Source organism: Lineus longissimus, chromosome 5 (genome assembly GCF_910592395.1).
Source record: "Lineus longissimus chromosome 5, tnLinLong1.2, whole genome shotgun sequence".
Taxonomy (NCBI): domain Eukaryota; kingdom Metazoa; phylum Nemertea; class Pilidiophora; order Heteronemertea; family Lineidae; genus Lineus; species Lineus longissimus.
The window spans coordinates 9,679,569-9,707,535 of record NC_088312.1 but is presented as its reverse complement, the minus strand read 5'-3'; the positions used below and the strand labels follow the sequence as shown (position 1 = coordinate 9,707,535).

At 38.6% G+C, this 27,967-nt stretch overlaps 2 protein-coding genes across 10 annotated transcripts in view; one reads left to right on the top strand and one right to left on the bottom strand.

The window, feature by feature from the left end:
* Window positions 1–377: 377 nt before the first annotated feature.
* LOC135488747 (serine/threonine-protein phosphatase 6 regulatory subunit 3-like) lies at window positions 378–19,901 on the bottom strand. Of its 7 annotated transcripts, none has more exons than XM_064773512.1 (27): window positions 19,818–19,901; window positions 18,409–18,476; window positions 17,560–17,639; window positions 17,335–17,421; window positions 16,481–16,667; window positions 15,865–16,002; window positions 15,589–15,654; window positions 15,244–15,356; window positions 14,989–15,105; window positions 14,602–14,743; window positions 14,178–14,336; window positions 13,715–13,840; window positions 13,342–13,406; window positions 12,985–13,103; window positions 12,640–12,725; window positions 12,142–12,174; window positions 10,282–10,371; window positions 8,883–8,980; window positions 8,451–8,511; window positions 7,922–8,058; window positions 7,453–7,595; window positions 7,000–7,213; window positions 6,777–6,850; window positions 6,312–6,543; window positions 5,586–5,666; window positions 4,610–4,723; window positions 378–4,386 (listed from the first exon to the last, which is right to left on the bottom strand). In XM_064773512.1, exons 2-27 carry the CDS (start codon window positions 18,463–18,465, stop codon window positions 4,308–4,310), a joined length of 2,898 nt encoding a protein of 965 aa, XP_064629582.1. In that variant the 5' UTR covers window positions 18,466–18,476; window positions 19,818–19,901; the 3' UTR covers window positions 378–4,307. The 7 variants fall into 7 exon arrangements, with proteins under 7 accessions (XP_064629582.1, XP_064629581.1, XP_064629583.1 ...); XM_064773511.1 differs by having other exon boundaries at window positions 19,761–19,899; XM_064773513.1 differs by having other exon boundaries at window positions 8,883–8,962; window positions 19,761–19,899.
* A 265-nt stretch (window positions 19,902–20,166) lies between these two features.
* Window positions 20,167–27,967, top strand: part of LOC135488775 (SIN3-HDAC complex-associated factor-like) — a 32,869-nt gene continuing 25,068 nt past the window's right edge. The window contains exon 1 of one of the 3 annotated variants that reach the window (XM_064773579.1): window positions 20,167–20,197. The gene's annotated coding sequence lies outside the window, so the exon portion shown is untranslated. Of the gene's footprint in view, window positions 20,295–24,291; window positions 24,652–27,967 lie in introns of those variants that run through there. The other 2 variants (XM_064773577.1, XM_064773578.1) reach the window with 2 other exon arrangements.

The following is a 27,967-nucleotide window of genomic DNA, read 5'->3' as shown; positions in this document are numbered from 1 at the left end:
TTAGCAAGTCCTTTATCAAATTTGAAGGAGCTGTTCCCAACCCGGACTAGGAGTGCGACTATGTGGATTCAGCTAAATTGAATACACTGGTCAAACGGCATCCAAAAACAGAAACTAAACAATGATGTCAAGGACTGAAAGTCTTTTGACTCTAGAATGCCAAAACTTCCAAACAAGTAGTTTTAATTAGATTCAAACCTTTAGAGTAAACACCGTTAGTTTGAAGACCTTTGAGACATGATTTCCCGCAATGCATAGCACATTACATACCACTTCAAGGTTCTTCTGCTGACAGGTTTTAGTGCACTTTACTACCAAAGTTTTGATAAACAAGTTAAAAATTGATTATGAACAATGAAAACTTAACAACTTCCCCGTTTTTCATTGATTTCAATTTATTGCAAAATAGTAACTACAGGGATCACTGGGAGAAACCTTAGCAACAAGATGATGAATTTAAAACCCTGTCCCCGAATGGCATGTCCACATGTAAGGGGAAAGTGCACCAAGACCAACATAGCGTATAACTCTGGACTTGTTTTCAGATTTGACAAAAGGCTTTTCAAAATGGAAACAATCACACAGTATATAAAAGCACAAACTTTCAGTCTTAAATTCTACTCCCGTTGTTATTGAGCAATCGTGAGGATTATAGAACATGATACATATGATATATTCCAAACACAGCACGCCTTTACTGAAGAAACTGCCACCCTATCTATTGTTTATCAGGGAATATAAGTATGTTCGGTTAGTAAAATCCTGACCAGCAATGAATCATGCTTCTTACAAGCAACATGAAATTAAGTAATAGAATTACAGTAAATATCACCAAGAGTAAATAAATACTTTATTTATTCTTGATTTTACCCAAACTGACCATTGCCAACAGTTTGAAAAGATTTCCCCAAGCCAGTTCAAATGTCCCAATAACCCTAACACAACTTTTCTTCGGAGACCATTGTTCTAGAACACTTTATACCAGCTCAGAATGAAGTTCAGAACCATTTACTGCTATTCTGCCTACGGCTCCGTTGACATGAGAAGCCCACATCAAACTGTCAAATAAATACAGGCTGCTCAGGGTTCAGTAGTCGATATGTAACCATAGTACGAAATGTGTGCCAGACCAAAAGAGCTCCATGCCAGTTTGACATTGATAAAAATCTCACACAGCATTATTATGCATGCCAAAATAAATACACATGCGTTAAACCAAAGCTGATAAACAATGGGTCACCAAAAGTCATCAACAAATTCTGAGGAGTAAAACTGCCCCCTGAGCCATGCACACCTCAACATCACCCATAAAACGTTCAGAGTGGCCCATACTCTAAGCTAATCCCCCCCATGGTTAAAGCTCTCATGAGAATGCAGATGATTACAGGCAACCCTAAGTTACCTAAATAGTAATGTTCTGTAAACCGGACAATGTTTGCAAAGTGAAAAGTTCACAAAGTCCCTCATTTTTTATTTCGCGTAGACTAACTTCCATGCTTGGTGCCAAACTTTAATAGTTAATGCCTCAGAGTTGACACTTTAGTGAGTTAAAAGTTTGCATCTGCCTCTCAAATTGCGAAAATCACGAAAATAAAATGGTCGCAAATATTACCCGGTTTGAAATAATTTAGAAGAACTAGGTTTTTTATCAGCTGCGCTTAAACAGCTCACATTCAAGTGATATGAAGAAAGTCTGGCAAACCTCTGAAAAAACACTCACAGTTATCAGTACCGGCTTCAACAGGCCAGGTACTGGGGACGTTAAGTAACATTTGCTAGAAGGAAGTCCATCTTAAGCACCACTATAATTACACATGTCAAAATTACAGAGGTGGGTCTTCTACATACAAATATATACAATTTAGAAGGCGTGCTTCTAATTTATTATCTACATCACAAATAGACCCCTCTAAAAGGAAAATTGGAATGCAAGAAACAAGGGTTAGACATTTCCATTTCCTTTTTAAGGGGTGATTAGCAACATTGTACACAATTTCATGACATCTCTTGAATGAACAGGCTTAAGTTATAAGTTAAGTGAGTGGCAGAATTATTACACAATATAATGCTCCATAATGAAATGCTACCAAAAGACAAATGGGGCTTATGAACTACACCCCTTCTCAAGTTCATTGAGACCATCTGTACATTTCTAGAAAGATACATGTACAGCAGAGGTTTTCTATGACCTTAAAAGAGACATAAAAGCCAAAAGGAAAAGGGAAAATGAAAGTAACTGAGCCAAACATTACCGGCCAAAAGTAAAAATGCAGTCATGATAATACACACCTTGTCAATACCAAGTTTAAACCATACAATGGCATCTTAGGCTATTTTACAATGACGTTTCAGAATGATTCGTCCAGTAATCAATGCTGATATAACCAAAATCGATTCTAATAGTTCCAAAATCAACTGAAGGCTTCTGTCAATTTATATTACAATTTTCTACAAAAGCAGTCACTCGAATCCCAGGGAAAATCATACCTTGGCACCCCGAACATTACTTGACCAACCTTTAGAGTATTCAAGAGAAGCACACTCACATGACATGATGAATCCATTGACAGAAAAATACAACACATCCTCTGTTTTACAAAGCAAACAATTTTAAAAGCCTTAGTGATTTTATGATTGTTCAGTGCCTTCACATCTCGTACGATATAAAAATACTTTAATATACAGGATATTTACACAGTACAAAGACTACAGACACATTTTAGCTTGAAAAGACACTGGGCATGGCCGAGGGGGATCTCTTTCTACCCTTGACAATGCTGATAACAATCATAAGTCTATCACTGCCCTGATTTCAAACAGCAATGCGATGTTGCCCAGGAAAATATATTTCCAAACGACGAATATAGAGGCCCCAGAAGATTTCAAGCATAACAGAGTAGAGATCATTGTGATAAACACCTTTTAGAAAATTTCAACTTTTCTAGTATTTCTACATACTATCAGGCCAGATATTTCATTGTGACCATTATGGTAAAAACCTAGAGGAAATGTTTTGGCCCGCAACAGAACACACAGAGCAATGTTTACGACAAGCTTGGGAGGAGAAATGTTATGAAGAATCTTGCATATAGTATTACATAGACACACTATACTAAGACATTGCACTCAGTTTGCACAAAATGTATCATCACATAACAATGCATGCACGAACCTCATGCCCCATCCAGTTAAAATGTTATTTGGAGAGACAGTTATTATAATCTTAAGGATATGAGTGAACACCAGCTATCTTACTATATTTTGGCTGCCAACATTTTGGTTTTTAATGCACACACCTTTTACACATTCCAGGAATGAGGATCAGATGGCAACCAATAAAATTTCACATATCTGAAGGTGGACAACAACATTAAATATTTGACTTGAGGTGAGCTTTTTGTGTTTTTTTCATAACTTATTTTGCTTTACTCAAATCAAAAGTTCTGTTTGGATAGCTTGAGCACCAGGTTGTACAAGAAGGTGAACTTTTAAATTGGAGCATTCTCTTTGGAGCACACAAATACAGCTGGATTTAACCCCAGTGTAAAAGGACTCGTGGATCTTATCTTAGTGTATTCCAAACAAATTGGCGCAAATCAACGGTACAGTACACTTTCAATGAAGGCCTCTGATGTCATTAAATGCACAATGTTATGAAACATGGTTTCAGCAGGGTCTTAAAATGGCTCGGAGTATATAATACCTCAACTCACAATGTCACAGTGACCGTGAAACCCATTCATCTGAGAGCAAAAAGTGTACACTGTATTTCCATTTTACTACACAATTCGAGTCGGACAGAAGATCACTAACAATCTTCAAATGTTGTACTTCACATTCCTATAGTTGCAAAAAGGAGTGGCTCATAAAATGAATGGGTTTACAGGATCTATAGAACTATCTCCAAAATTTGAGCAGTCGTCATTTAAAAAAAACACCCACTTCTAGCCCAAACACCGAGGACTAGAATTTTGAGGATAGTTCTCAATGCCTAATTGATATCAACCAAACACCTGCAGAATTGACAAGGATATTCAAATAGAGAGTGGATCAATGAGAGTCTGTATAATTACAGTGGCAATGCAACACACTGAGATATAACTGTAATCCAAAATTGTCGAAGGTGGTGACCCATCATTGGCAGCATTGCCCGACGACAAAGTTGCATCGTCCATGGACAACCCTGGCCATTATCACATTGTCCAAAATCACCAAAGACACATTTGCCTGGTCTCAGGTCAACCCATGCCATGTGTATATGTGTCAAAACTGTTTCTCATCATATACACTAACGACTATGGTTATCATCAAACAGGTCCGTTGAGTGTTACAGGCGGACTCGTTGCACTGTCTGCAGGACTACTACACGACTCCTTTGTTTCTAACCTGTAAGAGAAGAAGAGAAATGCTAACACTTGCATGCAAAATGTCTCCATACATTAAAGCTTCACCTTGGCCTTTGAATGAAGACATGCCTCTCACATTAGTTCATCTTTTTCAGCTTTAGTTTATTTTGAGAGAATCCTTAAAAAACAATGCTTGTTCAAAGAAATTGGACCAATTTTTAAAAATAATCTCGCCCAATATTATTAACTATATATATACTCACTTTTTAGGTGAAGTATCTATGGAAGAATCAGGCTCAGTTGGTCCATTCCCATGGACTTCTGTCTCTACTTTGTTTGGCTTTACTGTTTTCATAAGACCCCTGGCAGCGAGAAAACTGAAATGACGAAAACGATGATTGAGGATTTCGTTCTGACAACATTAACATCACAACCAAATACAACAAGTCAATTGCCCCCATCGGCGAACATCACAACACTGAAATCTCCAGTCTACAAATGAATTGGACAAGATATACAAAGTCACCAGAATCATCATTAATCTGTTGATCCAATAAAGTGTTGTACTCCAAATTTGTTCCCCAAAATTAGGTACGCCTCAACTATAGTGACTCTGAAATACAATATATTTTTTACAACATGCAAATAACCAAATCAGTGGAAGCATTATATTGTCAAGAGCTTGTTAAAACTAGAGAGACAGTTAGGCACAAAACGGCATGCAATCCATGCAGTTTTTTGTACTAAATGTATTCAATGAATGGGAACAGCTTATTTAAAGATTTCTGGAGGATGTTTACAGTAAACCCAACACCCAAGACCAACCGTTGTCAAATTTATTGCAACACCATCTGCTACACATACCAAATCTGAACCTCTAAACTAATTCGAACATACGCCTTCCCACCAGGAAGTTACTAACCCAAATGAGTTCTCAGCAATCTCTTTAAGAATAATAACAAACCATCTGCTCAGAACTTCAGGTATTTTTCTACAACAGGACCTGATGGCCCTTGTTGACAGACAACCCAGTCTACTCTTAGTTCATTCATATTGATTTCCATTTTTTGTGGTGAAACAATGCTAACAAGAGAATCATCACACAAGGAACTTCTCATTTACATGTTTACTATGACTAGCACTATATTCCAATCACATTAACATTATCTAAAGTTGAGCGCTTTGATATTATTCTTTAGAATACTGCTAAGAGATAGCGAACAACACCATCAAACTCACTTAAAATTATCACTGAGATCGTCATCTTCCTCATCATGGTCTGGAGGCAGTTCAGCGTTAAACTCTGTCAGGTTAGTCACACTAAAACAAAACATCAACACACAACTATGAAAAAATTGTCTACTAAGTAAAGTCAAGTTCGACCAGACCATAAAAAACTTCTTGTTTCTATTTCAAACAAAACATGGCACATAAATCATGTAGAATTTCTGATACCAATACATCATCTTCAGAGTTAAATTTGCAATGCAGACTGATCCTCATATGTGCCATGATACCAAATTTATCCCCATGTATACTCATCCCATTGAAATGTGTTATTTGAATTTTTCTTGCAGGCAGAAAGGATAGACATAAAGAATAAATCAATCAAATCATCCTAAAATGTAGACAGTTGCATGCTAAAACAAAAAGCCAGGAGAAGAAATTTTGCTAACCAAGCATTTTTGCAGTAGCTTAAGAAATGACATCTGGTTTTGGTCAGCAGAAGTACCAGAGCTTCTTTTTCAACACATGTCATGCAAAAACAGGCTTGCCAAGGTAATACATGTAGTTATCAAGTAATAGGACACACACATTCTTGCCTGTCAACAGCAATCCTATTCGGGAACCGAAAACACATTCACCTCACTGGATTGTAGCAATCACAATGCATCACGTATCATCTTGCCCCTATCAATCAATGTCCAAACAAAAGGCATTCAAATGCATCTAAACAGAACTTACTCATCTGAATTAGTATTGTCTTGTGATGAAGAATGATTATCACAAGATTGAGCCGTGCCATTGTCAGGTAGAGGATCCGATGATGTTGAATCTGGTTCAACTGCCATCACATCCGTTGTGGCCGGAGACTTAGGCGCCACAGCTTCTTTGGCATCTGATGAGGAGGATGGATTGCTGGAGGTTGAATCCGAACTGCTGGCAACTTCTTTACTTTCAGCATCATTTGGCACCACTAAAATACAATAATGGGCAACATGTTCATTTAAAGGACTCAACATTATCCCCACTCATAGAAATGGTTTTCAGCTGAATAGCCTGTTGATTGCTGCAGTATTTAGGGAGAATTCACATAAATACTTAGTATTCTATTTCTAACTTGCTTGTTTAACAGTTGGTAGTCACCCATGTCATGACCTACTTCAACAGCAAATGTGGTCAAATGATGATACCTCACATAGCACTTACCATAGGCTGCTGTTCGACTTGATGTACTTTCAGCTATGTCCATCCTATCAGGGGAACTACTTCTTGGTTGATCACTAGAAGAAACATGAAAACGTTTAATGATTCCCTATAAGCTTAACTGCTTAGAATATTTGAGAAAGGATCTCATTTCAATGTCGCCAAAAGTTCAACCATTTTGATTTTCGTTTGCCATCTAACTCGTATTTAGAGCACACTTCCTCACCTGTTTGATGTTGTGGCTTCCATCGAAGAGAAACTAGTAAAATCGGCCCATTCTTCATCTTTTCCAGCAGCTCCCTCGGACTTTGCATCACCAAAACTGGCCCAGCCTGTTTCTTGAGGTATTGAAGGTGCTGGATTCTCCCAGGCAGAGGGGACTGTATCCATGGCAACTGGTGCTGGCTCCATCGGTTCATCATGGAAATTGGCTGGCCAGTCTGAAAGGGAAGAGACAAATGTACAATTAGCCTCAGTTCTAAAAAGAATTGCATTTTGCAATGGTTAAGACAACTATTGAAACCAGTAACAGGAGACTGTGGTCTCAACCTTTTAACTGGGGCACTAATTTAAGTCTCGCTCTTCGGGAAGACACACAGCCTTTTTCTCTGGTGGCTGTTGCAGTAATTCATGTTATTGCTAAAATATTTATTCTGACTGTTCTTCTTCGAACACATACCTTGAGTTGAATCAACATCCATTTTTTCCGTTGAACTAGCACTAGGAGGTTGACTTCGTATAACGGCTGGTGAATCTAAATCTTCTTCGTCCGAGCTGTCCTCATCGCTACTTGCACCGGCCCGAGCTCTCCGCTGAGGCACACTGAAACAAGGATTCAACTATTTTATGGATGTATGTTGACTTTAGGAATGCCCTGCTACAGCATTATTCCTAGAGTCAAGAAAGATAAGTTCATTTTGTTTGCAGCGATGTTGAGAACATAACATTCCATTTCACCCAGATGGCATACTTGAAACTGGACAACGCCAATGCATTATGAAGCTTGGATGTACATCTCTCTCTCAATCAACATTACAAATCAATTCACCAGAATTATTCACTCAAAACAATAACAAACTCACATAATTCAACCAGATCTTTCAGACATAATTCCACAACAACGCTATCTTTTTATCAAATTGACCTACCTCTGTTTTTCCGAATCCATCCCTGGAGAATAAGTGATTTCTTTTTCTTCCCAGACATCCTCGTCACTGTCTCGCTCAGCATCATCGAAGCGCTGTATCCTTTGATTACACACTTGTTCAAACATGGCAGCATTTGGCTGTTGAACGGAAAATGACCAGTTAGAGGCAGAACACGATGATCAAATAAACAATACAAGTGCAGGCAGGCTAACATTTCCACAAGCCTCAACAGAATGAATACCAGACCGGATTGTTTAGTGCTGTTAAAGCTGTAGGAGCATTTTCAATGGATTCTAATTGCACCACACCCAACACGACATACCATATCATCCTTGGGGCATGAAGAGATGGAATAACAGGTGGATTGGGTCAATCGCATTGACAGGAAAGGTAGCGGGGGAAAGGTTTCAGGGAGTGCAGCCTGCATCGACTAGGATACCAGCAACCACTCGGAGACCTCTCAGGAACAAGCAAACTGGGCTATTTCAAACTAAGCATTCCATTGGTCGGAATCTTTACAAGTACTTACAGGCTCCTCGTTGGTACTAATACTGAAGTCAATACTGGAGATCTTATCATTGAATTGGGAACTGAAACGAAATACATTTTCAAAGTAAGTTTGTATATCATGGCAACAGTTTCCGTCCTAACTATGAAGGTGGCAAGCTGCAAGTTGAAAAGCAACTCACCGAATTGTCTTCTTCCTGGACATTTTGACATTTTTAAGATGAATTAACAAAAGACCACTCAAGCTTTCTTCGGCACCCCGCCTTATCTCAACTTTTTCTTGTTGTCCTGCATTTTTTCAAAAGTGGCCAATGCATCTGGCCTGAACCACAAATTCCTACTCTCAGTTTTCACTTTCTAAGGACTCTCAGACTCTTGACTGATAGCTATCTCTGCAAAAGTTGATTTCAAAGGCATGATCTGCCCCACGAACAAACGATTAAGTTATACTCACTCCACATGCTCATTCTGCTCAGCGAATTCTTCTTCGTTGAATCCGAACTGGTCAATGAAATTGCTGGTCATTTGTTGGAGCTGGTAATCAGAGAAGGCCTGGTGAATAAGAACCAGGCACAGAACAAGTAAGCAGGATGCACTCACACATGCAATGGTAATTCAAATTGGTAATGGTAGTGTTTCTGCCAGGGAGTAAAACACATCTGCAGCAGCAGTTTTGATACCGAACATTTTATCAAGCAGGCTGCAGAATTTCATTTTTGTCAAGTTCATTGTGTTCATTTTCACGACAAATTGATTATGAGTGCTGCCACATTTCTTTATGAGGTTCAACTGGGCAGACAATAAAGCCAGCAAAAAGACAAGAAGACAGCAAAATAGACCACTCCATGGCCTTGTCTTCAAACAAAGAGATTGCTCTGATGACGACCTAGGTCACAACGTTGCGGAAAGTAAGTAAGTAATAAGAAAGACAATTTTAACATGTTTTACTGCTGTGTTTCGTCCTGGCAGAAACCCTGAATATGACTAGAGGCAGGTAGGCAAAGCAATCTGATGGAGCAAAGCATCCATGTAGTGAAACCTATTTAGTTTTGGTCAGGAAATCCTATTTATCATTTGATTAGAAATCTTTAGAACTAACGAAATCTTTGCAAATAGATGGAATTTCTACGCAGAATTGGAACACTTGGTTATTTATTAGTACAACATGCATTCTGCATTCAATTGAAATTAGATAAGAGCAATTTTGCTACAATATCATGGTTGGTTTTGGTTTGGTTGTAAAATGAAGGTTAGAGGTAGAAGCAAGATCTGAATCGGTGTCGGGGAGGTTTTAGGAGCAGAATGATATGGTATTGGAAGTAAAATGTTAGGTCTTCCCTCCCACTATCTAAATCAGACAAAAAGCAGTCAATTTTGCGTCAAGTAAACTTCCAAACACAACATGAAGGGGCTTTTTTCTTCATGTACTATCAACCGGTATATTCATTCGATTGGGCACCGTACTATCATACTAGCAAGTCCAGTTCAACCACCACTTAATTTTGTTAATATTTGAATTGTTAAAGAGGAACACGCTCCATGCTTTTAACTGCCCTAACAGGAAAATGTCACATTCAGCCTTTTCTGTGACATTATTTTTGAAAGAGACTTTACAAAACAAGAAACCTTAGCTGTCTGGATTTCAAAGTTAAGAAATCTAGTGAACTTGTCTGCTATGACTAGATCAACAGAACATTATACTAGATGTTGATTGCAAGTTTTTCCTTTGTCTCACGAGTATTATTGAGTTATGCGAATGAAACAGGACCAGTACTTATCAACCATGCATAAGGAGGCTGATAATTTTTACAACAAAGGTCTTTCTTGTCCAAGTATAAATCTTCGCCACTCACCTGTTGCATGGCTGTATCCTGGGGAAATGGAATGTTACTAAAATCAGCATCATCATCCTCGCTACTCGAGGGCAACGGATGAGCACCCACCTAGAAAGATACACAATAGTAATACGATGGTAAGTAAAGTGATATCATTTTATAAAGGGTTTGCGGCGGAATAACCTTGCTAAGCCTTAGGAGGTATGAGAAAGAAGGATTATCCTATTTTCTTACCGACTTTAGTTCAAGAAAATCATTACCAATGCCAGAAATGTCATTTATAATGAATGCCGAGGAGCCTCAATGGTCATTATAAAGTGACTGAGGGCCTGACCTCAACGTAATAGCAAATATCCACGCTTTCTTTTTGTTCATATCAATGAACCAAAATCTGAACAAAGAATGTGCAGTAACTGACAGGAAACAATGCCAACTCTGCGCCGGATGGGAAAGATCGACCACTCCAACACACAACCTATAGGTAAACTTCGTGAGTACATTTTCAAGATGCGGAATTTAATGATGGATTCAGACATGTATGTTTTGTAAGGGACCGAAGGACTGACCGAGAAAAAACTGACAAATCAAATACAGAGAAAAATGATGAGAAACAGTGAAGATTATTTGCATGCAATTAACCTATTAAATTGGAACATTAAAAGTTATCGAATAACCAACAACAGTCTTTTCAATTCCATTTCCAAAGGAAGGATGGAACTCTGAAGCAGTGAGGTATGTATTCTACAGCCAGAAACAGTATCAACATGATGATAAGGTTTCAGTCAAACAAGCGTGTTAGAATGATATGCAGCAAACTTCAATGCTGCTTACAGCAAACAAGGATTCTATCAAGCACATAAGACATGAACGCTCTACTGATGGGTGCACCAAAAAACAGAAGCAACTTAGCAAGTCTTTTGACCAAGACTGTATAAGAAGATTATAAGAAGTCTCAAATAAATCAATGGTGAGGAACTTGCAGATGAACAGTGTTTTAGAAAGTTTTTCATGTAGTGCAAATAAATGACCAACACTTTTTGTTTTGAGTGAGCCATCTATTCGTTTCAGTAGCCCTCGCCCCTTGGTAGCACATGTCAAACTGAAAAGTTGTTTTGTAAAACCAAGACATCCTGCCGACCAATTTCAATCAACAAGCTTTCACCAAAAGACATTGTAGGGTTCAACTATGCAGCAATGGGCCACCCTCAGAACCAGATACAGTTGTTACATTGCAACCTCTCATTCTAAAGCACTACACGCCCTCCTGTGCGTGGCTACAGAATATCTATCCCAAATGCAAGCTGTGTTTAGACTAATCCAAATCAAATGCTAAAAAGGTGGCTTCTTCCAAATGATCAATGCAAGAGGGCCGCATGCAACTCAAGGGCAAGTGTCTTACACAGCAAGAATGAACCATGCCCAAAGGTTTCCATCATTAAAAGAAACCAAAATTTAAACCTGTAACTAAGGGATTCATTGTATCACTTTATGTTTGAAGCCATACATCAACAATTTTGTAAAATATGTCCAACAATAAGACAACATGTTGGAGCTGAAATTCGCTGCAGCATTTTCTGTACGATGGCTGCCAACAGATGGATGTTGAAGCGACTGCTGACAATAATTTTGAAGTCAAATAATCTGTTCCATCTCCTGCAACTGTCATGAAGGATGGCCGTTTGGAAATTTCAGCCAAGGTGTGTTGGCACTAAACATCTCAACTCCACGACTAATCGAGAAGGCATTAATGGCGACTTCATCAAAATTAAGACCAATAGGTGTGCTTTACAAAATTGTTGTGATTGATAGCCCCGCAAGAACCAATAATTGAACAGCAACATAAGGAGTCAGGTGCGTCCATGTTAAATGGCTACTTACTCTGGCCAGAAGGTCAGGTCCACATGGGAGCTCCTGAGGGTCGGTAAAATGATTAGCATAGAAGACACCATCAGTTTTATTTCATTCACAACTTGAGCTTGGCGTCATATTTGCAAAATACTTTTTTAGAGATACGCTCAACATTATGTTTTTAATGAGCTCATATACAATTTCAACCAGCTTCAGGGTGACAGGGGTCACAATTGATCCAGTCCTTTATAGCGGACAATAACAGAATTTGTAACTACAAATGACTAACACCATTCATAATGCATCATGCGAATACCACTACAGAAATTGTGTCAGACTAACCTCAGTTTCGATGAGCATGATTAATTTTTGAAATCACTGAACAAATGAAAGCCAAGGTCAGATACTATACTAGCGATTAGAAGAATCATTCATAATCATTTCGAAATGTAACATCACTCCTTGGTTCCTAAATGTTGTTAAACGCAATCTTGGTGATTGTGAAAACAATTTCGAAGGTTTACTTACTAGATCAACAGTGTTTTTCTTGTTGCAGTCTGCTAGTGTTCCTGAGACAAAAGAATCCCACTTTTCTTGAACATCATCTGGAACTTCTAGAAAATAAGAAGAAATGTGCAGGTGAAGCGGGGATCAGAATCTGACAGGGTCAAAGTAGACTGCAGTCATTCACAAAATAAAGTTTAAATAATGGACGACTGGTCCTTGCAACCAATACTGCTCTGGCTGAACAAAGTTCATAAGCGGTTTTGTTTTGAAAATCTTAAAGTTTCCAAAACCTTCTGATCATGACAAGAAAAATCTCAAAAACATGAACATACAATCTGAACTCTAGTAACAAAAAAAACCACTAACCTTTTAACAATTCCTTAATTCGTTCCACATTATTCCCCCGTTCTGTGACCTGCACAAATTCATTGGCCATTTTTGTTAGATGCCCCATGAATCCTCTTCGATGCCCACCAGGTCTTGCCCTGGAAATAACATTCATGAATATCATCATCAGAACGATATTTTCTCAATAAGAATTGGTCTTGAAGATCGCAAACTGAAAATCCTAACACAGGATAAACCGAGGACAGATGCTACTACCAATTCAAAGAATCATCTTTATATTTCCACAGGACCGGAATACAACAAAATTCTGATCCCAAAACCAAGTCCATGCACTTCATAAGAAGAATGCCTATTTATAGTAATCTTCCAACTTACTGAATTTGTTCATTGTCCTCCCAGCTATCTAAAAGCTTCTCTAATAATCGGCATTCACAGACAACCTGGAAAGAAAGCAAGGCAACGTTTAAAGGATAAGACAAGACAAGAAGTTTGAGCAATGTCGTCATAATCTCAGTCTCGTTTAAAAACACCAAGCAAGCACTGCACTTGCTGCCATTAGGCTATTATATCAGCCTCCTGACAATTTCATAAATGAACTCAAGATTATCTTCTTGAAGAACCAGGGTCAGATACTATACTAGCGAATAGAAATATCATCATGTTTCATCTCCAAAAGTAACATCATTCCCTGGCTCAACGATATCCTACGTTGAAAACTAACCACATCTTACTGATAACCAGTACTTACCTCTTGCAAAAGAGGATGCTTCTCTTCACCATCAATTGTAACCGCCGCATTGTTTAATATAGACGTTATTAAGTGCACCACTTGTGTATGTAAAAAATTATTCCAGCTATAGTCATAAAATAAATTCTGAAAGGTAACGGAAAGAAGCGTAAGTAAAAAAAATAACAAGATATTTAGTAACATGAGCAGATAACGGGCGAATATGAACTGCAGATATGCCACAAACCAGTACATGTAATTGCACATTCTGTTCAATCTAGTCCCACGTGGATTATCAACTTGCTATTAATTCCAATGCTCAATATCATTTCAACATCCTGGCCAGATATCACCTGTGAACTTGGATGAAAAGTTTAGTTGTGCTACATGAAATCTGTGAATGCCAGTGATCTTCCCAGCCAAAAGAATACTGTTGTCAAAATCTATAACTTAGTTGCACACTCAAAATGAATACAATACTTACTAATAAAACCTTAATGGTCCCCAAGTTGACTAATTCTAGATCAACACTAGATGTATTTGTTGCTACTACTGTGGCTATTAGACGAGACACTTGTAACCGAGTGTTTCCCAGTGGTGGGTCTAACGATCCAAGTGTTGTAGGCATTGTGTTGTAATATTGCTGTAAAAGAAATAGGTAACTGAATGAACAGAATCAAAGCCCAGCAAAAAGGTTGGACAAGATGATTATCTGTATCATGGCAGGTTATTACCTGTAACATCAAGGAAGTTTGAGCACTGCACAATATGCCATCCCGAAAACATCAAACACACTCGTTCACATGACTGAATATTAGTATAACAGTATTGAGAATGAGAGAGATTTACAAACTGCATCTTCTTATGTTGATTATTCAGTCTCCCCAAGAATTAATCTGGAAGCTCACCTTAGGTGGTTCTACCAGCAAATTGTGAATGTCTTTTAACCTAGGGATCAGAGCTTGCAGCGTATTGTGTATACCCTGCTGTAGTCTCTCTTCATCAAGTTGTGTCATTGTCTCTTGATTTCCTTCAAAACTTGCAAACAATCTGTAATGGAAAACAGTTTCAGTTAAATGCCTTGAGAACTCATGTTGAAAGCAAGATAGCTCAGTAGCTATGTTTTGTATCACCAGTGAACATCTTCATCATAAAAGCTTACTCCTTCGAGTAGTCATGCAATAAGATATCATGAACATTGACAAACTTAAGACAACACTCGACCACTTTTCAAACATCATGTGATAGAAACAAAAAAATTGTCATCCTGGAGCATATCACAGACTGACACTTACGCAACGGGTCTCTTGAACTCCAACAGAGTCTGTAAGATTGCGAGACCATTGACTAGTACAGACTCATTCATCTTGTGGTCAAACATGTGCGTAAGCATGTCGGATATCGTGTCCGGTCTGGAAAAAGGATTTTCATAGTAATTTGACAGGTGAACGAGCAAACATAAAGAAGACATTATTACTAAACTGTATCAAAAGGCAATTCTCCAATTTTGTAGGGTGGCCAATTTAGCTACAAAGTTACGAAATACTTACGATTCCAACGTTTCCAGAAGTGGGTCTGGCTCAGCCTCATCTTGCATCTGAACATTTCTTTCACGACTAAGTTTGATCATGTCACAGATTGCCTGAGATGCATTACAATGTTTCTGAAAGAAAATTAAACAATAGTTATTTCCACAATACACCATTGTATGAAGCTGTCCAATATTTTTAGAAGGTTTTAAGCAAGCAGCACACTTAGCCAGAGTGGTTCACTTTTTGGCCATAAGTCATGTGTTGGTCCGTTCCGACCAGCGTGGATGGATCACTGGAACCCATCAGAATATAAACGCAGACCAGGTTGACAACTATCAGCAGCAAGATTCTCATTCCACTCACCTCTTCTTGAACAGTACTATCCAAGAGGCCAATCAGTCTCTGCACCAACTTTTGCTCATTTAACCACTGAAAGAAAGAGGAGTATAAGGTTAGTTCCTTTTTAAAAATCAGATCCAGCCATGGTTCTGTTTACCAAGCTACTTCACAATGTCTCTGCTATAGCTACTTAGGCAAATTTCATCACAATCTGAAGTCTGCCAGTATCATCACATTCACACTGTTTCTTCAAATGGACAGTTGGCGATTTCAAATTTGTCACTTTTTTCATTCACTTACTGTTATCACATTAAGTCTAACTTCTGGACACTCTATACATGTTATGAGACGTAGAAGCAGATCCATTATGGCAGATGTCCCGAGATGACTCAGCAGAGCCCCAACAAAGTCGTCCTTGCCTTGGAGAAATTCTACCATCTGAAAGAGCGAGGGACCTATTTGTAAGTTATGATTATCATAGTGAAAAGTGACACCATTTTGTGGCAATCAACAGACTTTTGTTAAAGACATGCTTTTGGCACAAATACCATTTTCACATCAGCCAGAAATTTTACAACACATGATCAAGTATAGGATTAAAAACAGTCTTATCATGGAAATTAAAATCTTAACATATCCAGTGAAATCTTTTTAATATGTGTTACAGAGAACGATGTTTTCTGCATAGCCTGACTGATCAACACACCAAGCCAGAAAGTAAGTGCTTGTTTTTTACAAATACCAACAATTATCACCTGTGTTGATGTGATAATACCACCTATTTGAATGTTCAGCACGAGTGTAAATGATGGGACTCTTAATACATAAAGCACTGAAAAAACGTACATTGTGCAGCTGATTGTACTGGCTGGCAATAAACCGCTATCACTTCTGGACAGCCCAACATTATACTTACACTTTCACTTTTCCTTGCAATGAGCAGCCCCATAACTTTGCTAAAGAAGCTTGCCAAAAGTGGGTTAAGAGGTCCTTCACTTTCAAGGAAACTGTAGATTTTGTTCAGCAAGGCTTCTTCCCCAGCCAATTTGTCATTGATGACAGATACATCAGATGTGAGTAACTCACAAGCAGTGTTAGGATATCTGTAAGATATCATTAACAAACTTATTTTTTATTTGAAAGAAAACAAATGCAAGACACAAGTTATAAACATTTTGATGTGAGTCAATTGACAATGCTGTCTTAGTGAACATGCTGCCAAAATGTTAAGAACAGAAGACTGTCCAACTGAGATTTGTGACATTTTTAAAACTGGGCCAGAAGTCTACATCAATAGTTTGGCCGATGGAGAGGATATCTACCCCCAACTCTTGAATAAGACCTTGCACTCCATTGTCTGCTCTAATTGGTTGGTATCCATGGCATAAAAACAATAACTCCTTTACACTACATGTACTAGAGAGCCATCATCATTATCACCCCAAGAAGAAATTTAGAACCCAACTTCACCTGGCCAACCTGGTTAACCTCGAGTAAAAAAAACATACCTGAGGCTGATGGAATAGTCTGCTGAGCACTACAACAGTTTTCATCAATTTTTAAACTAGATTTTTAAATTTATGTTGGCATTCATGTGCAACTGCAAGAACTTTTAAAAGCCAAGTACAATACAGCATATTTAACCCCATTACCAGCTCCATTTGAATTGATTAACGAGATCCATCAGCTCAAATAAAAATCTCCACTGTAAAGATTTAGCCGAGTGTACAATAAGGACATAAGTCAAACATATTCAAACTGAAAACTTACTTGTATCTAACTTTTTCATCAGTGTCTTCAACAGGCTCCTGCGTTATAAAGTTCACCAGTTCTTCCATGATATCAGGACGGACTAGCCTAAAAAAAAGAGCAAAAATCAAACCATCATCCGACCAATTTTGCAAGGCCAGATTTACATCCTGGTACCCATTCCAGATGTTGTGATTACAGATGTGACTGTCATCTACATGTAAACAAAGAGAAAGTAAAACTTACATATCTAGGAGCTTCCTGTTTTGAGCTTTACATTCTTGAAGAACATCGTCTTCGTCCATAAGCTCCTGTAGGGTGACATCCTGCAAACACAAATATTATCACAGATTCAGCACAGTTTAAAACAGACTACAAACATGTATATTGCGCCAAATAGGTTGTGACTACATGTGGCATCATTCATAACCTGTCAATTCATAGCCTCACTCTTACACTAGCACCATTAGTTTTTGTGCTTGTAGACTGAAGATGAGGTTTAAAAGTCACTATCATAGCAACCCTATATGTGCCTACTCAATAGTTTTAAAGTTTTACTGGTGGATTGCCATTACTAAACATTTAATAATAAAGCCATTAGGGCAGCTATTCACACTCTCATTACTCATATCGCAAAATTTAAGGGCATGTGGAGGACTTAAAGGGCATATGGTGGATTTGTGTTGGTGACTGTCAAGCAAATGAGCAGAATGAAATGGACTGTACAATGTGGTGAGCTGGAATGTATTACTTCATTTCATAACCATACCATACAGTTCATAAACTAGGATAATTACCAAGGTGTGCCAACACTTAATGCCAAGTTGGACTTTTGCCAAGAGAAAAATTAATTGATTGGCTGTGGAATACAAATTGGATACATGTATTCTAAGCTGCAGAAAAACCTATCCCCTATTAATCTCTATTTGTAGGCCATCAGAAACAAGAAACCATTTCCTGCCATCACAAAATGAAAGGGCCGTCATTAAATGCGAGAAACTGTCAATTAGCAACACTTCACCAACGCAACCTAGTTGGTAAAAATAAATCTTGCCCAATTTTCAAACATGAATTATGCAGCAGGAATAAACTTACCTCTTTTTCAAGGAGCGTCTCTATGTGCGACGTCAGCAACGTAAACTTCCAGAACATGACTGGAAAATCTGCAATACAAAAAAAAACAACTGTCATTATTAAATGATACATTTGTTCTTGACTCCACCAATCATCATAAAAGGCAGATTATGATAAGATTTATTTTTAGGATTGCACATTCCCATGATTTTTTTGTTTTTGTTGTTAAGTATTAATACCTTTATTACATGTTAATCATGAATCCCTTTACTGAACCGACAGCGCAGCCTGCAGTTTTAAACCTGTGGGGAATAAGCCCTTTTCCACATGCACCCAGTCCACACACCACTGGTGGTCGGGAAAACATAACATCTTTACTACAATGTTACAGTCTTCATTATGTTCATCGCTCAATGATGGTCAAAGACACACACAAGACAGACAATGCCTCTACAGTGATTGTCTCTCAATGTGAAATATTTGACCGTTGAAACCTATGGTAAGCCTAGCATACCTAAAGACAATTCTAAATCTATTCAATTTATTACTCAATGAGTGACAGTAGTCAATGTTTCCCAGACCCTAGGCCTAAAATGGCCAGACAAGGTGGTAGTATAAGCGTATCCGCCAAGAGCACAGGCGCCCACGCAAAGGTGGGACATAACGAGACTTGACAGTGGTCAGGTCTGCTTTAGGCCTACTCATGTACTGCAAGTTAGGCACTGTCTCACGTTTTGATGATGTCTTTGTACATACTGTCACTTGTATGATAATTATTCTATAGTTGTACAACATTACGAGATACGCCCGATTGTGTATATGCCTGCTCTAGGCCTATAGGCTATATGATATAGGGCCGAGGGCTACCGGTGGCTATATTACATATGTATTATCACCACCACAACAATAGACAACATCATCATGCATAATATCGCCAGCCACTTTTCATGGGAATAAACGTCACAACGTTAAAGCATTGAATGGCAATAGGACAGAAAGTGGCAAAATCGCGTAACGTCAGTGTTGGTGGTTTCTTTTTTCATGTTTTTTTAGGGTGTCAGACTGGTGACTACATGATGTCATTGATTTGAATTTGATGACATACATTGCTAGGCCTATACTATACATGATCCAATAAACATTTTTACATGAAATATGTTCCGTCATTATCATTATGCAACACCAACATGACCATGGTTAGTGCTATCGAAAGCTACCTTACATACAATATCATAAACTTCTCATGAAAAATGAAGGAAGACGACGGCCGCCCCCTGGATTAAGAACGTTACCGAAAATCATGAAAACTGGATCGTGAAAGGGGGACGGGGGTCGGAATAAATGGCTTCTCACGCTTGAAACTGGGCACGTACTGGTATATAAATGCAACTTATTCTTTCTTTAATATATGATCATCACAATGACCGTACTCGATATGAATTTATGTCTCAATTTGTGGCAAATTATGACAATGTTTCAGGCGCGAAAGAATCTCCGATTCTTCTCAAAATGGCGAACGTCTTCTCTATCCATCCCATAATTCTAGAAAATCCCGTGAACTCTCGTGAAATCCCGGGAAATCTCGGGAAAATCTGAATGCTGCAAAACGGAAAAGGGGTGTAAAAGAACGATAATCAAAAAACTTTATTTGTATATGAACAGATTGGGCGTGATAATTATTGGTTCATGCATGATTCATTATAATTATTTGTTTTGTTCTAGAAGAGATTGCAACGAAATGTTTCTTTTTACGACACTGGGCATTTAAATGTCAATAAACTGACATCGTGTTCATTTCCAAGAAATCTCGGTCAGGGTAACTTCTAAGTTTCATCGATTTTCACGTGTTTTTGATGAGTAACATCTCACTTGTGTCATTTATAACAATCACTTCTATCGTAACAATTGTAAGTTATCTCGAATTTTTGTCGATTTCACTGTTTATTTTGCCAACGAAGTGGACTCTTTTCTCTCTTCTTTGTTGCCAGCACAGTAATCTGCTCATTAGCATACTACATCTACATGTTCAACAGAGCCTTTTCCTCCCACTGCTTTCCAGGAGAAATAAACTGTTTTTCTTGAATATCTTGTCCAGTTATTGTGTTTAGTGGGTACTTTCCTTCCCGTGGTACATTTTGAAATAGTTGTCATGGAAAGATTGTGGTTCAATTTTGAACTATTAACTTTTGAATGTGATTGTCCTCGACCTCACCCAGCCATCCAATCCATCTACAAGCTACACCCTAATGCATGACATAGGGCCTAGGCCTACTTCTAACACAAAGTTGGGCTTGTCCAAGAACTTTATCTTGGTTGATGCTGTTTTTCTTTATGTTTCATTTACATGACATTTACATATCAATATCATAGCGATAAACATTGTGTAGTCACACATTATACCATCATCAAAATCGTAGATTGACGTTGTGCTCAGAAATTATGACTCATTATTGGAATTGAATGTGATAAATTATGTTGATTATTGGTCGTGGTGTAATTGAAAAGATTCTCTTATTTTTAGTTTCCAGAACTGGTCAGAAGGAGAATTCATTTTTAGGCCAAAAGTCTGCTCGGCTATTAAATTGTCTCGAAGAGATTGGTGCCCTATTAATCATACCAGTATTTGCAGCCATTACCTACCACTGGCATTATTCCATTCCACTATAGATTTCAACTCTTAACCTCAGGTCATATTGACTTGGAAAACACTGGAAACATTGCAGCTGAATGGTGATTTTGTAAGAGAAAGAAGAAACGTCACAAACTCTTGGCCATATCAGATAAGTCTGTGTAATTGATTTTTGACAAATCTTCTTTAAGTTGGAGCTGACATCAGAAGGAAAGTAGTTCAATACTGGTATTGTGACACACGCCGGCCATTGAATCTATGCCAGGTTGTGAGTAATACTTATCGTAGTTCCTGTTGTGGGTGGTGTTTAATTATGAACTAATTCTCTTGAAAGTCATGCTGACGAAAAGGAACCGAGTGGGTTTCTGTCTCTATTAGACAAAAGAGTCTACATCAGAGATTCCAAATATAACAAGAATTGTGTTCATTTTGTGTGGATGAAGACCAGTCAATCTTGTCACTGTCCAGTTCATATTCATTATTCAATATCACCAGGATAATTGTTAAGATTGTGGGTCTATCTCTGAAATTATCTTCACAGGTTGAGGATTTAGAATCAAGTTGAGGTGTTTTGATATCTAGCTGCTGTTCATGATGTGATTTTGCTTGTTTTGAAAGCATCAAGGTAAGTCTCTACCATGATAAATATCATAACTAGTCCAGAAATTTTGTAATTGGCCTAGTAACTTCCATCTGTAGCATTGGTCCATGGCTGTCGTTTTATGTATTGTATTATGGCTGAGGCAAAGAGTGGTGAGTCTACACATGTTATGTCCTATATGCCAGTACTGTTGACTAGTCAATCCCCATCTGGAGTCTTCCCAACTAAAATATTCATACAAATGTATCATTGTTTTCATTTGCAATTTCCGTTCTATTGTGTCCTCTGTATTGTTCTGGAGACCCTCAGGGCAAGCATTCTGTTCAAGTTATTGGTTTGTTGACCTCGGCCAGCCTTTGTCTGTAAAAAATTATTTGACTGATACCAAAACAAAGAGGGATATTGTGAGTTAACCTTCATCATATATGATGACCAGGCTGGAGCTTGATCAGCATCAGTATTATGAGAATACTGCATAGCTAGTTCCTTTTATGGCTCAACTGCTGCATGTTTTAGATCAGTGGTGTTATAAATAGGCACAGGTTGGTTGGTAGCATGGTTTTTAACATGCATATACCTGGGCACTGGTATTAAATTCCTCACTTCAAGGTTTTTTGCATCCTATTTATATCCATGGTTACTCTTGTGGAAGGAGTTTGTTTTGGTTACCAGATGTGGGTCATTGACCATACCTCTTTGTGTACTTTGCAAGTTGGTGCAGGTAAAACATGCATGTTGTATTGTGTGCACAGTAAATTTTTCCTAACATTCAGCCAAATGGGCCATGAACAAAGGAGAACATAAGAATTTACAGTTGTACAGAATGGCACTTCAGGTCACATAGGAACAACTGGGTCAATGCAGGAAAACTGTCCCCCAAAATTCGCTATTGAAACCGTAACACTAACAGTCTTGACAAGCAGTGTCAACAATCTGTTTTCAATTGCAGTTCAGTTGTATTTCTACCCATCCTCTTGCAAACAGGGCCTACAACTCGACTTCCCCTTACGCATGAGTAAGTATGTATCGAGTGGAATGGACTGATATTGTCAGGATGATTTCTACTTGAAGAAGCAGTGACATCTTTTTGCTGATAAAAATAAAAGGGAACCTGGCTTCATTCATAGAATTGGACCATCATTGCTAACATGCTGAGTTCTTTTTGTTCCAAAATCTGAATCATGCTCATTTTCATGAAAGATTTCCACTTCCATTGATCAATAGGTTTGAAGAACCCAATGCCCAGTTCAATTCTGACTGGGTACCATTTGTATGAAACTGTGCAGAAAACTTGCAGTGGATTTGTATTCAATGACAACATCTCGTCCAATAAAATGTGTCTAGTATTAAGCTATTTTTAGACACAGGGAATGTCGCTCTGGAGACGTCACTATTGGCAAATGACGCTGTTTTCATGGAGATGAAGATGAGATGAACGTCATTTCATTACGCTACGGATTGGTTGTTCGGAAGCTGGCTTGTTGTCTCTGCGTAAGCCCAGTTCAGTAGTTTTTCAAAGTCTTTTGTCTGTGCAATTGAATGGTGATGTATAATTCTCGTCATCATATGACATCCCTTTGAATCTAGCTTTCAGTTGATCAGGTGCTCTTGGTAATTTCGGAGAATTCAGATGATATTCCCTTGAATTATCCTCTACATGAACTTAAGAAAAGTAATTGATTTCTCAATTTTCATCATTTAAATCTTCGGCATGCAAAAGTTGTGAATAATCAAGAAAAAAAAACTGTTGTTGCTATGGAAACATTTACTTTAATTCACAATGTTACTTGTATGTCTTGATGATTGAACTTGTGTAAATTGATGCTGTCTGTGATTGTGGGTTTGTGGCTGCTGCTGTTGCATTGGGTTAAAAAATAATTTCAGCTAAGCCGAATGATTCCGGAAAAGGTGTGCTGCTTTCTTGAGTGGCTCAGTCTAATTGTATTTCTGGAGAGTTAATTGAAGGTTTCAGAAAATGTGGAACCCCTGTTGCCATGACTCACCAAGGATGAGGATGAAAGGGTGAGGTGATTGATGTACCTAAGGTGAAAAATGCAAAATCAATAAAATAGGTCCAACCACAGCCTCTTCTTTACAGCGAATGGGTGCATAATTTATTCTGCATATCAATCTCGAGTGGGTAGGAGATGACATTAAAAAAATGTCGGTGTGTCTGAAACTTCCCTGGGTGATTGAGTGTAATCATCATTTTAGCCAAAATGGTCGGATCGAAGTAAGCGGCTACATGTTGTCCTCCTTGAGGGTCATTGCTGCTCCCCTACTTGTGATGTCGATAAACATGTTTACTACACCACTTCTCAACATCGTCCTTTCAGTTGTTGTGACATTGAGATTGTGACGTACCCTTAACCTTTAACATGTTTTTAACGTCAAAGGGCATGAAGTTGCTTCTCTGCATGTGATTCTAGTGTGAAGTTTCGTCACATCATGGGAGGATAGCTGTCCCAACACTGGCTTCATTGTACTTGCTGCACTCCTACTCAAATCCAGCTTTGCGTGTTTAGTCCTGCTCATTCGGCTGTGATGTCCTCAATCAACCTATTCATTGGGCCCATTTATTGTTATCCTAGATTCTTGGAAATGTGAAAATTTATTTGCGGTCCAGCATCTTGGTTATTGCGTTGTACCAAACTTTCGGATTGATTAAGTGAAAAATATGAGTTTGATGTGTTGATTGAACCTAAAGAACTTGCGTCCGGGTTCTGCAAGTGTAAGGTATAAACTACGGTCGGTGTCCTGCATGAGGACAGTATTGGCAGTGTGCCACTTAAGTGTTTAGCTGTATGCGTAGTATCAATCATGTATAATCTATAATGTCACCGAGTACTTACATTGTTGTGAGGTCAGTCTACTAGTACTAGTAAACAAAGTGAACACTGTGCCATGCCGACTTCAAGGAAACAAATTGCGTAATACGTGATAAAGGGATTTCTCGTCAGGTCTGATCTTTTGTTAAGTTCGGGGTTGCATTCTTTGTGAGATACATGGAGTTCTGAGCTGCGCAATTCTCTAGGTAAGCTAGTTTTACGCCATAGTTTTGATTGCTCTGACTCTGGTTGTTGAAATTATCAAAGATTTCTTTTTAAAAAGTGCTGTTCGGTCTTGTCTGACTGCAGAATACAAACATTCTGTGTTTTTTTAGTAATTAGTACTATAAAATAGGTCATTTATATCATACATATATACTATGTGTTGGCTGTTTGTGGCAAATGATGTCGATGGCTGGTTATATGCTGTTTACCAGCAAGTTGGTGTCTCTGTGTTCGTCAATAGTGAAATTATTCGTTAAATGACAGCAGTGTCATACACTGCTGGTAATGATCATACTTGTACTGCGTAGGTGGATGGGGGTGTCTGATCTGGTGGAATCCTGGCTTTTAGAAAGATGATCATCTGAATGAGTCTTAGATTTGAAGAGGCGAAGTTTGTCTCTGACTCCCATCGTTTAACCTTTAGCAGTAACTTGTAGCTAGTAGTATTGAATTCATTGATCGCGTTGAGAATGACAAGAATCCCTGCTGTATGATGTTGGCTGTACACGGCCATCATCCCTAGTTTATGGGTGATGAAGGCACTTCTCTTCATTGTCATTGAGTCAGAGATTCTTCTGTATTCTGAACAATATGGAAGGCACCAAGGGTTACTGTGAGTTGTGATAGCAATCAGTTGCCCATTGTGTTATCTTACCTCACCTTATGGTGAATTATGTAATCATTTGAAGAAGGAATGCCTTTGTTATTCTTTGTCCTGATAGTGGTTGTCCAGCCTTTGGTCCCCTTGGTTTACAGGCAACTTGTCAAATGACAAAGAGGTGAGAGACTTACGAGGCCAGAGATAGAGAAGAGGTCTAGAGTACAACCCTGATCCATCATCCATCTTCTGTGACCTTGAATCAATATATAGCCAGGATTGCGAGGATTGCCACAAGATGTGAAGCATCCAGATGATGTAGCCTTGGTTACCAAGGCAGATTCCAGCCTCATTATTTGCCCAATTCAGAATTATTTATTTGGGGTGATTCATGCGAATGCACTTGTCATTTGACCAAGGTCGTGTTCTTGTAAGGTCACAGATACAACAAAAAAACGAACTTAGTTAGAGCTCAATAGCTTCTTGTCCGATATATGAGAGATTAAATTTAATTTAGGCTAAGCAGGCGGCATGATGCTATTATACTGCAAGTGCAATGAAGACAAAATTGTCCTTAGAGGTCATCCAATCCCATCTTTTAAGTGTTCTGAACATCACTCAATCCTCAAGGTAGATAATGGTCTCAATTTCTCTTAGTAGTATATAGCTCAGTAAAATCTATCACAACACCTGCATTTAAATCTAGCCAGGTGAAAATGAATACCAGGCCATGTAGCATGTAGCAAAAGTATGTTTCACATGCTTGCTGGCTCCTTGCGTACATTTCATCTGGAAATCAAACACAGCGTAAAAGTGCAACCTACTTTGAGTTGGAGCGAAATGAACTCGATTATCTGGTAGCCTGATTAACAGAAATATGATGCTGCTGTCAAAACTCCCCAACATCAGTTTTCAATTGCCTGGCATCATCATCTTTTGAATTAGTAGCATATATTGATATCAGATGCAGCAATACAGATCAAGAGGTGTCCCTTGGAAGCTTGGTAGTGACTCATCCACTTGCACAAAAGCTTGACAGCTAGATCAATGAGTCCTTCACAGAATCAAATTACTCCAAACAAAAATCTGTTGTGGTATTTCATAGGAAACATTTCAGTTTTGTCATCCCTATTCATGTATTGTCTTTTTCGTACAATCTGCCTCTTAAATTGGCGGTCATTGTGAGGCACGGTGCTCTGAGAAGACACAGGGTGCGATGCAGCTCACACTAGCCTTGATTTAGCATGCAGCCTCCCCCTGGCTATAAACAGTCATGGAAAATCATTTGGTACTGATTGACCCGAGTCTTTCCCTCCATTCAGTTGGCTGATTGGTTTTATGTCACCATAAAACACCAGTAAAGACGGCCATTTTGTCTAGCATAACTTGCACTTGATGATCAGTTATGACCTGGTCCTTCAACAAATGAGATAACTGTAGTCTGTACAGATCCAAACAAGTCTTTGTTTAGCGTGTTCTTCATCAGAGTAAGATGAAAGTACCAATGTTGTCAGATGCTCATGGTACCGTTTGTCTTCATTTGCTGTACATTTACCATAAAGTAGGAAGTATTTGATTGGCACAAAAGTAGGGGAAAATAGGTTTTCAGGTCATCGGGCGTGGTAGAACTGTGTCGTGCATCCTCTCAATTCCTGTCTTCAGTTACTTATAATTGCTGTCAGTATGACACTCAATCAATCCTAACTGCCAATTTCCCTCAGGTAGTAGATTTGTCTGTCTTGGCAGCAAATGCGTGTAACAATTCAGCTGGTATTGAACCAGCTATCATGACAGACATCCTGGGGACCCTCCTTGGCTTCAGCAACAGACAGTGCTATGTTCATCCTCTTGCAAACAGGGCCTACAACATGACTTCTTCTCACGCATGTTTTCGATTGAGGGATGAGTACATGTAGGTATCGAGTGAAGTGGTCTGATATTGTCAGGATGTGCTATGTTGTGCTCCTCTGAACTTCTGAAAGTTGTCTAAGAATAAGATGAAAAGTGCTCAATGCCACGTCTAGAACTGATACTCCTCCTTCTTTTGTCCCACCGTCAAAAAATATGTGCTTCCGAATTATCATATTCGCCGAGTTAATGTAGTCGGGGAAGCAGCCGACGAGACTCGAGACTCCAGTATTGATCGCACTATTTATATATCAAGGGTTGACACAAACATTGTACCACCACTTTCTTCGTTTGGGGTTCCTGCATCAGCCACGGCTGCTAGTGCTGTTGCTGACATTTTGTGGTGTGCTATTTTGTTGCATTTTCATTCTCGCAAAGGTGGATGATGGTCCTGCTCGGTTGAAAAGAGGTAGCCCTTTCTTCTGCATTGCAAATTTTCAATGCAGTTTTGCAATTATCATTTTGCATTCTATTAGCGTAAAACGTGGAGGTATTTGCGCATCACAGCGCGTGTAAGCAGCGCAAGATAGAATAGAACCAATTCTCTGTTATCAGTTGCAGATTCTGGAGTTGGTTTTGCATTGATTTTCATGCTGGCCTGGATCACAGATAGGGCAACTCAATGTATTGGAAATTCTACCTTGTCCTTGCCGTACGCCTCCACGTAATGATAGTCTGATAGTCGCAATGTTTTTTTGTTGTCTAATGTTCCTGTTAAATGTAAGTTTAAAAGTACTTGAATATGATGTTTTTTTTATAAAAGTCGAACATTGATGCCATAAGTTGTGTGG

Bases quoted from the DNA above. Each gene is read 5' to 3' on its own strand.
- LOC135488747 (XM_064773512.1), bottom strand. From the start codon at position 18,465: ATGTTCTGGAAGTTTACGTTGCTGACGTCGCACATAGAGACGCTCCTT. The intron at 14,744-14,988 runs GTAAGTGTCAGT...TTTCCATTACAG, and splicing joins GAGTTCAAGAGACCCGTTGC to ATTGTTTGCAAGTTTTGAAG. The intron at 12,175-12,639 runs GTAAGTAAACCT...ACCGACCCTCAG, and splicing joins AGAAAAACACTGTTGATCTA to GAGCTCCCATGTGGACCTGA.